This window comes from Chaetura pelagica, unplaced genomic scaffold (assembly GCF_000747805.2).
Source record: "Chaetura pelagica isolate M959 unplaced genomic scaffold, ChaPel_1.0 scaffold369, whole genome shotgun sequence".
NCBI lineage: Eukaryota > Metazoa > Chordata > Aves > Apodiformes > Apodidae > Chaetura > Chaetura pelagica.
The window spans coordinates 709,005-723,169 of NW_009970235.1; the positions used below are offsets into that span (position 1 = coordinate 709,005).

The 14,165-nt window shown below is 46.0% G+C and overlaps 1 protein-coding gene across 1 annotated transcript in view; it reads right to left on the bottom strand.

Moving 5' to 3' along the window:
- The window catches only part of BBS4 (Bardet-Biedl syndrome 4), a 30,300-nt gene extending 16,521 nt beyond the window's left edge, over window positions 1-13,779 (bottom strand). Inside the window, exons 1-7 of the mRNA XM_010005933.1 lie at window positions 13,775-13,779; window positions 12,816-12,838; window positions 9,414-9,493; window positions 4,799-4,862; window positions 3,900-4,011; window positions 3,237-3,309; window positions 1,032-1,085 (exon numbers count right to left, since the gene is read on the bottom strand). Coding sequence (XP_010004235.1) covers window positions 1,032-1,085; window positions 3,237-3,309; window positions 3,900-4,011; window positions 4,799-4,862; window positions 9,414-9,493; window positions 12,816-12,838; window positions 13,775-13,779 — 411 coding nt within the window. The remainder of the gene's footprint in view (window positions 1-1,031; window positions 1,086-3,236; window positions 3,310-3,899; window positions 4,012-4,798; window positions 4,863-9,413; window positions 9,494-12,815; window positions 12,839-13,774) is intronic.
- Window positions 13,780-14,165: the final 386 nt, after the last annotated feature.

Below are 14,165 nucleotides of genomic sequence, written 5' to 3' on the forward strand. Positions count from 1 at the left end.
CACCCTGCAGGGATGCCTGGAACTGGGAAGGCAGCAGGGGTTTGCTGCAGGGGCCACAGCACCAACCCAGACACAGCAGCTGTTGCCCCAAACTGGGAACTCAAGCTTTTTAAACATTGTTTTTTTCCCTTACAGTGTAACGCCACTGGATCAGAGACAGCTCAGTGCTCACCACAAGCACCACGGGGAGGGTTCAGTGAAGAGCTGGGTATGGTGTGCTCAGACATGGGAACAAAACTCCATCTCCAGCTTCCAGGAAGTTTTTTATTAGCTACAAAGCTACCAAAGTTAGTGCTGCTCTCACAGCAGCTCTGCTCCTTTGTGACTTTTACTCCAGGTTTAGTGCAAAAGGGGCTTCAGACACAGGAGCAAATCCTCTCCATGGAAGGAAAAAGGTGCCTGCTGCACCTCCAGCAAACAAAATCCATAACTCTTTTCACTGAATCCTGCTAGACCCAAGGAGGATTTTTCCTTCAGGAACTCTGCATGTGGTGCAGCAGTTTGAGCTGTGCTGGGGAGGTGGTTTGGGTCTTCACCACCACACTACGTTTTCTTTAAGAAGATGGAACTGGCATGTTCTGAGGACTGCTGCTCCTCAGAAAACCAGCAGTGTTTGTGGCTCTGGTTTTAAAAGGCTTGGAAACAGAAGGAGCCCTTGTTGGAGCACAGCTGGTTTTCTGTCCAGCTTGAGGTGGCTCTTTGAGGTTTCTCAAACAGCCTCTTTACAAGCAGAAAAACTCTGAAAAATCCCAGTTCAGAAGAAGCCTCCTGGCCAGCCACAAGGCTAACCTCAGTTTCCCTCTTACCCAACTTCACTAGCTTGCAGCTGACCCAAAGTAATTTAACATGCAATTCAACATGCAATTCAACAAACAGACACCTCACAAACTTTGGCTCTCAAAAGAAAATGCTGAAGCAAAAATATTCCTTAATATCTATGACTGCAAATCACCTACTTCAAACTAGCAGAGAGACTAAAATTTTGGGGAACCCTGCTTCCCAGTTGTCAGGTAGGTTAAGATGAACATTACCTTGTTGAAGTGTTTCAGATGCATGTAGCACACACCCAGGTTGTGGCTGATCTCCTGGAAAAAAAACAACAAACACAAGAAACCCCCCCCAAACCAAATCACCATGAAGTCTGAGACACAGGCTGCACAGTCTGTCAGTGAGCAAAGTCATCACTGACCTGGATGGGGAGACCCCCCATGCCTGCCCACACCCCTCTGGCTTTGTGAATCATAGAATCAGACCGGTTTGGGTTGGAAGGGACCTTCAAGATCATCCAGATCCAACCCCCTGCATGGGCAGGGACACCTCCCACCAGCCCAGGTTGCTCCAAGCCCCATCCAGCCTGCCCTTCAACACTGCCAGGGATGGGGCAGCCACAGCTTCCCTGGGCAACCTGTTCCAGGGTCTCACCACCCTCACAGCAAAGAATTCCTTCCTCATGTCCAACCTAAATCCCCCCTCTTCCAGTTTTCATTCATTCCCCCTTGTCCTCTCCCTCCCTGCCCTTGTCCCAAGTCCCTCCCCAGCTTTCCTGGAGCCCCTTCAGGCACTGGAAGGTGCTCTAAGGTCTCCCTGGAGCCTTCTCTGCTCCAGGCTGAACAACCTCAACTCTCTCAGCCTGAAATCAGGTAAACATAAAAATTCAAGTTGCTTCAGGAATCTACAGGCTTAAGTGTGATTGTACACAATAGACTACAGACCACTGAGACAAAAAAGACAAGGATGGTCTCTGGAGAACAAGGAGCAAAGACTGATTTCTTCACTGAGATGCAACTCCCATCTTGGGAAGCTGAAAAGCAAGATCCACCAATTCCTCATTTCTATTCTGGTGAGCATCTCACTGCTTCATCAGTTTAGACAGCCTTGACCTTTAAGAGGAAACTCTCTTATTTCCCCATTAGCCCTCTCAAATGATATTTTCCTCCACAGTCTCTCCAGCTGTGGAGAACAGCAAAGAATCAGTAACTCCTGGTTGGTGCAGCTTGCAGGAGGCACACAAGGGAAGGTCACAGGCTGGTTCTACTGCCAGTGCTGAGCCAAGGAGGGGAAACAAATCACCAAACTAGCCACTGCCATCTGCCTGCTGCAGGGGTAAATGGTGAGAGACCAAGCACATTCTGTGGGTAGCTCAGCCTGGGGAATGGAGGCTTGAAAGAAGACCCAGGGTGCAAAAGGCTTCTGAGACGCTTGGCAAGGTCAGTAATACCAAACATCTTCTTGCACCAAGCCTGAAGTTTAGATGTACTGAGCACCAAAAGGATGGCTGGAGTCAGCAAGTGCCTGATGGCTGAGGAAAAGGGATCACATGGAGCGAGTGAAAGAAACACTTCCCCAGGCAGAACTATCACCTGCAGAAGGCTGCCCACAGCTAACTGCAGCCATGTTCTCTCTCCTCTCACCCACTGTCACACCTTCCCCTATGCAAAGCTCTTCTTTCACTTTCTGTCTTCTCCTATAGAAGCTAATTTAATTCTTGTTCCTGGAGCTACCAGCCTGCAATTTGCCAGAACAGGTAATCCTGGTAGGTAACAGGTAACCCTCTCAGAGAGCTTGAGGGTCACCTTTTTCAATGGGGTTTGGCATTACAAAAGGATTCCCAGTTATTCAAGTAGGTTTTAGTGACAACTCAGGGCTTCCAAAGGGGGAGGTACTTCCCATTCTTTCCTTACTGTAGATAGATACATGGCTGTGTTAATACTGATACTTTGCAAAGCTCAACCATGTTGCTTGATCCTCTGTGCCCCAAGACAAAGTGTGGGATTTTGCAGTAGAAATGATGCCTTGCTCCTATAATCCTTGAAGAAGGAAGATTGAACTGAGACATGAGGATAAAATTCTGGAGCGTGAGGGTGATGAGATCCTGGAACAGGTTGCCCAGGGAAGCTGTGGCTGCCCCATCCCTGGAAGTGTTGAAGGGCAGGTTGGCTGGGGCTTGGAGCAACGTGGGCTGGTGGGAGGTGTCTCTGCTCATGCAGGAGGTTGGATCTGGATGATCTTGAAGGTCCCTTCCAACCCAAACCATGCTGGGATTCTATGAGCCAAACCAGATGCTGCAAGGGCTCTTTGGTGCTCAAAGGCAGTGCCTCTCAGCCCTGCAGCTCCTCCTCTGCCCAGCTTGCAGGCAGCATCACCTCACCTCTGCTTGCCACAAGTTTGCAGCTGCCTTCATAGAGCTGCAGAAACATCTGCAGACATCAGTAACCTGCCCTCACTGCAACACTCACCCAGTCCTTCTCATCAAGTTTAGCTGCTTCACTGTACACTTCAATGGCCGCCTTGTGCTTCCCCAAAAGAAACCTGCAAAAGCATTTCAAATAGTTGTTTTTTCTTGCTCTGAAAGCCTGCTGTGCAGCCACCATCACCTTTGCCAGTGAGAAATGATGCTATTTGCTAGTTCTCCAGAGGCCTGCGTGAGGAGGCCTGAGAAGTTTACAACCTCAGCAGTATTTTGATTGAGCACTACTCTCTTTCAGGGCCAAGGTCATCAATCCTGAGAGACACTCCCTGGTGTTACTGGGGAGGCAAGGAGTGAATTCAGGGGCTCTGCAGCCTGACTTTGCCTCAAAGGAAAAAGACAGGTGATCAAACCAGACCCCCAGAGACAGAAAGGGGTCTGCAGGGCAAGGTTACACAGCTCTGGAGCTGGAAACCAGTGTCACCTTTCGTGCTAAAAGCAAAACAAAAGAAGACAAGACAATGGCAACGAGGCAGACACAAGAGGTTTTGCTTTTAAGGGCAGCCCTCGCTTCTGGGAGCCAATTCAGGAGCTGATAAGAAGGAAGCATGTTTGGAATTAAGCCTGGGATTTCATTTGATGCCTGGGAGAAAAACAAAACAAAGAAGGTCCTGGGTGGCACATCAAAGGGAGACAATAAAGCAGCACTCACAGTGACCGTGCCACCTGCTTGAGGTTGTCAGCGCTCCGAGGGTTCAGGATGGAACATGTCTGAAAAAGTTCCAGAGATTCTTGAATTTTCCCCTCCAAGCGAAATATCAAAGCTGTAAAACAACATATACCAGGGAAATCAGTCCATTACCTGCAGGAACAATGTGCCTCTCTGACAGCAGGGACAGGAGGGGAGCACAGAGAGATGACAACAATGCTCATTTGGTCTTGCGCCCTGAAAGGCAGAAGCTGTGTCTGAGGGCAGGAGGACACCCCAGCCAAGGACTCCTGCTTGCTTGGAATCATTTCTGGTTTACAGGACACAGGCAGCTTTGATCCCTGGCAAATTGCTCATTAAGATTTCTCCCCCCACCCCAACTTCTCCAGGCTGCAAGATGTCCTTGGCCAACAAATTTCAGCCATCCCTCACCTCGGTCATCTGCCCAGGTGCCCATGGCACCTCGAACGGCAATGCCAAGTTTTGGGGGACATTTTTTAGGGGATAGAGGGCAGGAGAGGAAGAGAAAGAGCACATTTAGAGCAAACAGGAGGACAACAACCACCTGAGGCCAGCAGCTCTAACAGAAAACGCACATCTGTAATACAGCCAAACACACAACCCAAGCACACACCAACACAGGGAAGGCCAAGAGCCCATCACCCAGTGAGGAACCGGTGACAAACTCCTCAATATGGAGACAACAGAACAGCTCATCTGGCCATCCATGTGAAAATCCCAAACTTCCAAACTAGGCCTAGCAAGTAAGAAAAAAGCCAAATATTTTTTAAATACCAATTTGATATTTCTCTAATCCGTTTCCCTTCTTATTGCTCACTGTGTCCCAAACCAGAAGTAACTTGCTTGAGCAGAATAAAGGCTTTGGGAGCCCTCCTGCCTACCTTGAACGTAGACTGCGTATTCACACAGCCCGTGGGACTCCTGGAGCTGCTCTTTGATGACAGCCTGAAAGGACAAAGTGCAGAGAGTACATTCCTAAAGCAGCCTCCATCACCAAACAGCCCATTAGCTGGTTCACTGTTACCCCACCCACGTGGCAGCTCTCAGGAGAATAGAAACCCTTCAGATAACTCAATAAAAGCAAACCCTGCGAAAGCAAATGGATTCCTGACTGACCAAATACCTTCTGCAACCTTGCTTTGGAGAACTTTTTGGATGTGCTACATACAGCTGTGGTAGATCTGTGCCCACTGCAGAATGCCTTAATGTAACTTGAGTTCAAACATCAGGCAATGTGTGGATCATAGAACCACAGGGGTTGGAATGGACCTCTGATGATCATCAAGTCCAGCCCCCCTGCTGCAGCAGGAACACCTAAGGCAGGTCACACAGGAACATGTCCAGATGCGTCTTGGAAGTCTCCAGCAAAGGAGACTCCGCAGCCACTCTGGGCAGCCTGTCCCAGGGCTCTGTCACCCTCACAGCAAAGAAGTTTCTCCTCATGTTGAGGTGGAACTTCCTGTGTTGTCACTAGATGCCATTTCCCCTCGTCCTGTCTCAGGCACCACTGAACAGACACTTGCTCGTTCTTGACACCCACCCTGTAAATATTTATGGACATTCATAAGGTGCCCTCTCAGTCTTCTCTTCTAAACAGCCCCACGTCTCTCAGCCTTTCCTCATATGACAGATGTTCAGTCCCTTCATCATCCTTGTAGCCTCAGTTGGACTCTTTCCAGCAGATCCCTGTCCCTCTGGAACTGGGGAGCCCAGAACTGGACACAACACTCCAGATGTGGTCTTACTAGGGCAGAGTAGAGGGACAGGAGAACCTCCCTTGACCTGCTGGCCACACTGTTCTTAATACATCCCAGGATACTACTGGCTCTCTTGGCCAGAAGGGCACATTGCTGTCCCATGGAGAACATGTTGTTCAGCGGGACCCCAAGGTCCTTCTCCACAGGGCTGCTTTCTAGAAGGTCAGCCCCTCATCTGTATCAGTGCATAGACAGAGCTTTTCCTGAAGTGATGGTAGCAGAGGTATCATGCAGGACATGAGAACTACAACATTTAATTAGTCAGGATTTGTGCTTGGAAAAGTTAATATTGATACAAAATTTGTAGCTAGTTGCTGCAAGATGTTCTATTAGAATGCTATAAAAGTGGTAAACCGACAATATTTTAACAGACTTAATGACAGAGATTTGGTTGCAGTCACAGAAACCACAACCCCACGTAGAATAAAGGCTCTGGACTGTGGCTGGGAAACCTAGAATAGGACCCAGAAGTGGGCAAGTTCCTCACTGTGCCAGCAAAACTAGCACCCTTTAAGCATGTCTTTGTTCATTCCTATTACCAAAGATAATGAGATATTCCCTGGGGAAAACACCACAAGGAATCTCTGAAAGCATCCTCTGCTGATGAGGATGGGCCCTCTGTGAGGAAATAAATTGAATTGGAGCAACTGCAGCTGAGTCACTGAAAGCCACGTGAATAAATGAGGAGAACATGGGAAAAGGAAGGAGAAAAAAAATTGATGAAGATGGAAATTCTTGCTGGCTCCATTCCTGCAGCTGACAGTCTGGGGTGTGGGTGCAGTCTGGCTCCACTCCAAAATTCTAAAACTGGTCAAAAAGTGTGACTTAGGGAGGATGAGCCCTGTGGCTACGACACAAGCACATCATTCTGCTCTGAGAATCCTCTCTTGCTGGAAGTGGAAGAGACAAAGCAGAGAAATGAAGATTTCTGGGCTAGCAATAACCCGGTGCTCATCTGGCACTTGGGCCAAGTGTAGGGGCGACACCAGCAGCCCCTGCCTCTGAGATGGATATAAAAGAAGGACCTGAAAGCCAGAAGGAAAACTAACCCACAAATACAGCACATGGAAGGAAAGGGCAGTGAAGGTCCTGGGGGGGGATCATTGAGAATCCTCACTCATAGAAAGTAGACTAAGCAGAGGAAGGAAAAGGATGAACAAATCCATGCTGCTCTTCCCCCACATCTGTACCGTCTCAACAAGAGACCCTCCACAAGCCACATTTCAGTCTTTACAAAGCAGGTTATTACAAGACAACACAGATATAAACAAGCTTTTTCTGAATGCAGAGACTCCACGTTGCTCCATGTACATAAACCCAGTTTCTCAGAGCAAGAGAGGGCAACAGAGAGCTATCTATCTTTTAGAGAGATCTGATTAATTCTGTAAGCCCTAAAAAATCCCACAGCAAAAGGCCTTGAGCTGAGAAATATGATCTGTATTCCCAGCTTTTCCTCCCAAGTTTATTTAATTCACTGACAGAATTCAGATATACTGGCAGGAGACCAAGGAGCGTGAGCAATTTTAATTAATTAAAAGCATCTGGTAATGTTAATAATTCCTTCCTTGCACATCACAGCAGCACAACATCTCTGTTGTGAAAACTGGTTAGGGGGTAGGGCTGGAGCTGATGCTGCAAGCAGAAAGCACAGTTTATTGGCTTTGCATGCAAGGAGCAAGAGCTGAGTGATGATCACAGCCCTGGTTCCTCCCCAATCTTGTCTCTGCTTTGGCAGGGGCTGCTGCAGCCACAGGCTCCAGGGGATCTTTGTCTTGCATCTCACTGAGTTGGGGGAGAGACAAATCAAACAGCTCACACGATTAATCTCCTGCTGTAATGAGCAGCAAAAGCTTGGCAGCACCAGCACAGACCCAGGAGTGGCACTGTAGGGGTTAAAATCCACTTAATACCGTCACTTTGGGGAGCTAATGTTGGTAAACAAACCATTTTTCTTGGCCTTTTACATCATTTACAAATATGGGAGCTTCTAAAATCATATTAGAGAGGAGGAATTTCAAAGCATTGAGAGGAAAAGAGGGCCTGGTGAGACTCAAGACCAAAATTAACAGCATTACAGGTTACTTGTTTCTTTGTTGAGCCTTAAAAGAAAATTAATGGACTCAAGGAATGCCCAAACTACACTGAAATCAGGGAGTTGACAGCAACTTAAAGCACTGGCAATACTGTCAATACCTGGTTTGGTTTGAAGATGTTAGTCCCAAATAGCATGTTTGACACTGTGTTTGCTTATGACATCTAAGGACAAGGAGCCAGGACATCCAGGTAAGATCCATCACCCCATGTAACACCAGTGGAGAGAGACAGAGACTGCCAGAGGACAGGTCAGCCCACCTAAGAGCTGAGTTGCCTTTTGGATTTTGTTTTTACTTCTTCTGAATCACCTATGACTCCTCCATGACTGACAAAGCATCCTGGCACGCTGAGGTTCTTATTTTCTTTGGGACAAATCCAGACTTCTGAGCACACAGCCACCACAGCTGGACCAAAAGGATGGAAGATCATTTAATGAGCTACAGTCTGGTGCCAAACTCCTCCAACTTTACTGCAAACCCCGTTTTGTGAGCCCTGAGGAAAGGAAAGGCTTTGCTGCCTTTTACTTTGACAGCTACTGCAAAGCTGACCTGCCAAGCAAAAGAGGATTAGCTGACTCCTCTCTCTTTTTTCTCCCCATATTTTGCTTGCTTCTGTGACTGATGAAGATGTAGAGAAGTCAATGTTGCCATTAGATCACCTGCTTGGTGATTTTCTGTTTTCCTGAGCCCTACATCTTCTCTGATCCTCTATCCCACCACAGAAACAGTAAAGACACACAGAGACTAGACAAATGCAGTCAGATCAACAGAAAAGGAAAACATTTTCCTATTTAGATTGCTAATCCAACTTCTGTTTATTTAAACCAAGATCTGAGGGGAGATCTCTCTGCTGATGATACAACCCTCCAGCTGCATTAATTAAAAGCTAAATTAATTCCCTCTAGCCTGCCACTTTCCTGAACACCCCCAGGAGTTCTCCAGCAGAGAGACAAGTCCTGACCAACCCGGGTGTTTCAGAAGCAAAAAAGCCTTCTCAGATCTTCTTTGCACATCACAGAAACAGAAAGGCAACCCTTGCTCCCCTTCTTCTGCCCACTGGCACATCATCTTCAATAGCCCCTGTTCTTTTTATCAGGAAAATAATAATACATTTGCCATTTCCTTAGTGCACTTACTATTATAACCTCAAACAAACAGCCACTTCCAAGCCACCCACCAAACCCAGCAGAAATTACATCTATCATGTGCAAAATGAAAAAACTTTGTCCAAGGGCAACCAAGATCTTTTTGGTTTTTTTAGACTTGGTAGTAATGTTTTACTCACCTGAAGTGTTTTCCCTAGTGTCTCTTTTGTACCATCAAGAGACTTGACTGTGGAACTGCATAATTATCAGTTTGGAAGACACTATCTATCTCTTGGAACAAGAGAGGTTTGCAATTCTTTCCATTTTTCCACTCCCAAAGACCCCCTGAGCTTCCAGGTTGCTCTAGAGAACTGCAAGCAGGAGCCTTGATGGTAGCCAAGGATTTGAGCACATTCACTTTATTTTACTTTTCTTTCCTCCCGGCCCTCTTATTCCAAAGGAAGTCAGGGAAGAGGGTGGTTTGAAAACTGATATGAAAACTAATGTTTCATAACATTAGTAAAATACTTCCCAGTGCACAGCCCCCAAAGCAGCTCTTACCTTGCACTCCTCGTAGTCTCTGTGAACATACAGCAGATAGATCAACCAGTTTTTGCTCTCCAGGATTGGTAGCTCGGGTGCTACAAATGTAAAATATTAACAGAACACAGGAAATCAGGCTGAGCAGCAGGGCAACTGGGCACAGCACAGAGACATTCTGAACCACCCACAACTGATTCAAGAACTGCAGTTGCACTGGGTGGTGCAATCCATCATTCCATTTGAAGCCTGGTGTGTGGACATACAACCAGGATCCAGTTTGATTTTACTTTTCAAACTGATGGGTAAAATGCATTCTTCAGGATAGGCACTAAATAAACCTTTCAGCAGAAAACTACCACCTTGAAAGACCTGAGGAATCAGCGTCTTGGTGCAGTTACTGGAGCCAACAGCTCCAAGCATCAACTACACACGTTTTAATGCAACATCACTGCTGTTCTGATGAAATTGTTTCTTCCAAACATGCAAGAAGCAGCTTGGGGGAAACAAGCTGGATTTCCATTTTGGAACTAAGGCAGAAGAATCAAAGGTCTTGAAAATAAATTTCTGGGAGTGAACAAGAAGGAAACAGGCGATACACACAAGTGGAGGTTTTTGAGATGTTGCTGGTCAGAAGGTGTGAATAATTTAAGGAGGTCAAACTTAGTTCTTTGAAACTGTGAAGAAATCAGGAAACATCACAGGTCTGAGAAACTGTGAAGCTACTGGCAGAAAAACATATTTGATGCAGTGGAGGACAAAGACTTGTGCTCCAGCATTTCAATCCAAAGGAGCTTGCAGCAGTAATTATAGCACATCACGAATGGATGTTGCTTAGTGATATTCACATTGGGTTTCAAAGTTGAACACGCTGCTGTGCATTTCATTAAGGCTTGAAATGTATTGCTTGTTACTCATGTCTACAGTTCAGATCCCGGTGGCTGAGAAGTAACCATAGCAACTGGCAAGAAAGCTTGATGTTTGCAAGTCAATATTATGACAGAAGAGCAGAAGCACAGGAGTGTGGCAGGAGCCGGGGCAAGGAGGGTGATACAGAAACACAGAATCATTCTGATTGGAAAAGACCTTTAAGATCATAAAGTCCAACCATAACCAAACTCTACCAAGCATTCACCCAATTCTGCCAAGCCCAGTGCTTAACCCACGTCCCTCAGCACCATATCCACATGTCTCTTAAACAACCCCAGGGATGGAGATTCACCCACCACCCTGATACAGCCCCAGGCCCAGCCCCATGGAGCTCAGCACAGACCCCCAGCACCAGGGAAAAGGCAGGCTCAGCTTCCTGCAACCCAGAGCAGAAGGTATCATTTGAAGAGGTCCACAGTCCCCTCTGCCTCTGGCAGCACAGGTCATCATCAGGTGTGAGAAAGAAGCAATTCTGAAACTGGAAGGGCTAAATCACACCAGGAAATGTTACCAGTGCAAGTGTTCTTATCTTTTAGAAACACTGAGCTTGAATCACACACGAACTGCACCCTGGCTTGTAGCAAACACATCTCTCAAGTCACACAATCACAGAATTGTTCTGGTTGGAAAAGACCTTTAAGATCATTGAGTTCCACCATAACTCAATTCTACCAACCATTAATCCAACTCTACCAAGTCCAGAGCTTAATCCCTCAGCACATCTACACATCTCTTAAGCAACTCCAGGGATGGAGACTCAACCACCTCCCTGGGCAGCCTGGGCCAGTGTTTAATGACCCTTTCAGTGAAGAAATTGTTCCCAAAATCCAATCTAAACCTCCCCTGGCACAACCTGAAGCCATTTCCTCTTTTTCTGTTGCTTGTTCCTTGGGAGAAGAGAGAAGTGTACCAGGCTCTCCTCCACAATTCACACCAAGTCTTGTATCACTGAGAGCACTTAAAAACAACTAGAATTCTTCTGCTGCTGAAGTTGAAAAAAAATGTGTAAAGCAATTCTGGTTACGTTGGGTTTTCTCCTTATATTCCAGAACATTCAGTCAGATTTATAGTAGAGCTGAGATTTAAGCGTGCACACCAGCAATTTAAGGTCAAATACCTTATAAAGAAGGTTCAGCTACCCTAGAAACAAACAGAAAAATCACAGTCCAAACAAAAAATAAATCCAACCAAGATAAGCTTACAGAAATGCACAGATTAGGGATCCAAATCTTCTCAAAATCTGCTCTGCTGTGAGCTATCTGGGTCTTTGTAAGAAAGGCATTTTTATATGTGTGTTCCCAGATCAAATTAATTGAGTTCAGATGACTTGATGTTCTCTATTAGTCCTTCTCACAGTGAAACCATGAAGGGAAGAGTTAGGAGGCTGCCTAAATAGCTACAAATTGATTGAAAAAACACCATTTAATGAAGAGTCTGGAGGGCTACTGCTCTGAAGCCCACTGACAGATGAATTAACAGATTTGTAATGACTTCCCTGTGTAAGTTATTACAGGTGCCAGGCTTTGACAAAACTCTCTTTTCCAAGAAGCAGAGCACTTATGGATGCTGGAAATGCACTGCAGAAAGAGGCCAGACTTGGGTGCTCTCCCTGCATAGTGTCTCCTCCTGCCACCATCTGATAGGAAATACTGAACCAGACATGTGTCTTGAGCACTTCTTGCTCTCTTTTCTAAGCAACATCTGCAAATTCTACTAAGCCATAAAAATTTTTATTACAGTCAAAATTAAAGCATACTTTGCCATCTTGTGCCTTAAAATTACAAAATCTGGCATCATTATATGCAATGAAAACTACCTTAAATGGGGATTAATCCCTGTTAAGACCCCCCAGGCATACCCCACCTGCTCTCCAACCATCTGTATCTCCTTACTGGGATGTTAAAAAGAAATAGAAAACAATGTTCAACATTAAAATCTACAGAAAAGCTACCTGGCTGGGGTGTGCTGCTAGCTGAGATGGAAAACAGTAAATTATTTTAGAGCCTAGAGAAATGTTCTGGGCTAAGAGGACAGTCTATCAGTGAGGGGATGGAAGATGGGCTGTTTAATTCCTAAAGGAAAGAGCTTTTTTACACTTTTAAGACCAGAGGGACATTATACTCCACTCCCACGCTAGGAAACGCCTGCTGAGAACAGGGCTGGGAAAGAAGAATTGCTGAAGGTCAGAGTGCTGAGCAAAGCATCAGGCTGCAAAAGAAAAGAATAAAACAAACACTGCCTGCCTTCTGGGGCTAAGACTGCAAAACCCAGAGGAGTTACCTACAAGAGCTGGGCTGGAGAGAAAACAGGGAAATCAAAACACACCACGAGCCGCAGAAGCGAAGGGCACTCACATCTACAGAGATAAAACAGCTCTGCTTCCCTGGTGATATCAGCTGAGGATAACCATGTGGAACTGGGGAAACACACAGGGTTTTTATGCTCCTAAAACACAATTGGAAATAGCAACAAACCTGTTTGAGAAGACTTCACCCTCCTTTTTTCTTTTCTTTTTACTTATGCCAAGTAAATTGCAAAAAGGCAAATGATTCTGATGTCTTTCTAAAAAGGTGTCTAGATGAATTCACAAAGGTAAGTGAATGTTATATATGAATACAAAGCAAACACAGAGGAAATTCACAGAAGAAAGCTGATAAGACTCCTCGAGCCTATTCCAGAAAGAAAATGTGAACGGTTTGACCCCTTCTCTGAAGAAATCCAACATAAACACCATGAACCAAAACTGGTGTGGAACTCAGAGAGGACAGAGAAGAACACAGAAATTGTCAAGAAATCAATAAATTTGACACAACATGTGTGATCCCCAAAAAAAAGGGTGAGAAAATTTGCTTCACCCTGGCTCAAACCAGGACAGGTAGTAAAGGATTATTATCAGGCACTATACTCTACTCAGATGCAGAGAGAAGTAAAGCAACTTATTTATACACCTCTCAACCATATCAATCTACATTTGTTTTCCCACAAAAGCACTGAGATACCTACTTCTGGAGCATTTATCTCCCTCAGGTTTGCTCCCTCAGCCTGCTGATAAGGGCTGTCCCAGTGCAATAGGTTACTGCATTTTTCTGAAGAAAAGGAAAATACAAATCACCGGCTACTGGGGACTGTTAACTACAGAGAAATGGAAGAAAACAACTCTGGAGAAAGGGAATTAAACATTCTCTGCCTTCTGAAAGGACTCGATTAAATAACCACTGGTTCTAATATCCATGTATTTTTTCCAAGTTTAATAATTACCCACAGCATGCCCAAAAAACCATCCCACACAGATGAGTGCTGCTTAGCTCTTGTTGCACTGGCCTGAACAGCAACATATGGCTGGACCAGGCCATGGGGGCTGCCACGAGGGGCAGAGGAACAGAAAGAAGCACAGGCAGAACACCTCAACCTTCCCAAGTACAAGGATGCTGGGAACAGTGGAGGCTCCATACGGCATCTAATCGTTTGCAGTCTCCCACTGATTAGAGCCAGGAACACACTCAACCACAACCTCCTCACTCAGGAGGCTTCTGCACGGGGACAGGCTGCTGCTTTGGGCCTTGCCAGGTGGAGCTGAGCACATTCCTCAGGCTGCTTACACTGCAATGTTCCTCCTTCTTCAACGAATCCCTGACTGGTTTGGGTTGGAAGGGACCTTAAAGATCACCCAGATCCAACCCCCTGCATGGGCAGGGACACCTCCCACCAGACCAGGTTGCTCCAAGCCCCATCCAACCTGCCCTTCAACACTTCCAGGGATGGGGCAGCCACAGCTTCCCTGGACACAAACCTGCAAATGTTTTTCATACGTTATGTATGACACTTTTCTTTGTTACCTTCTGC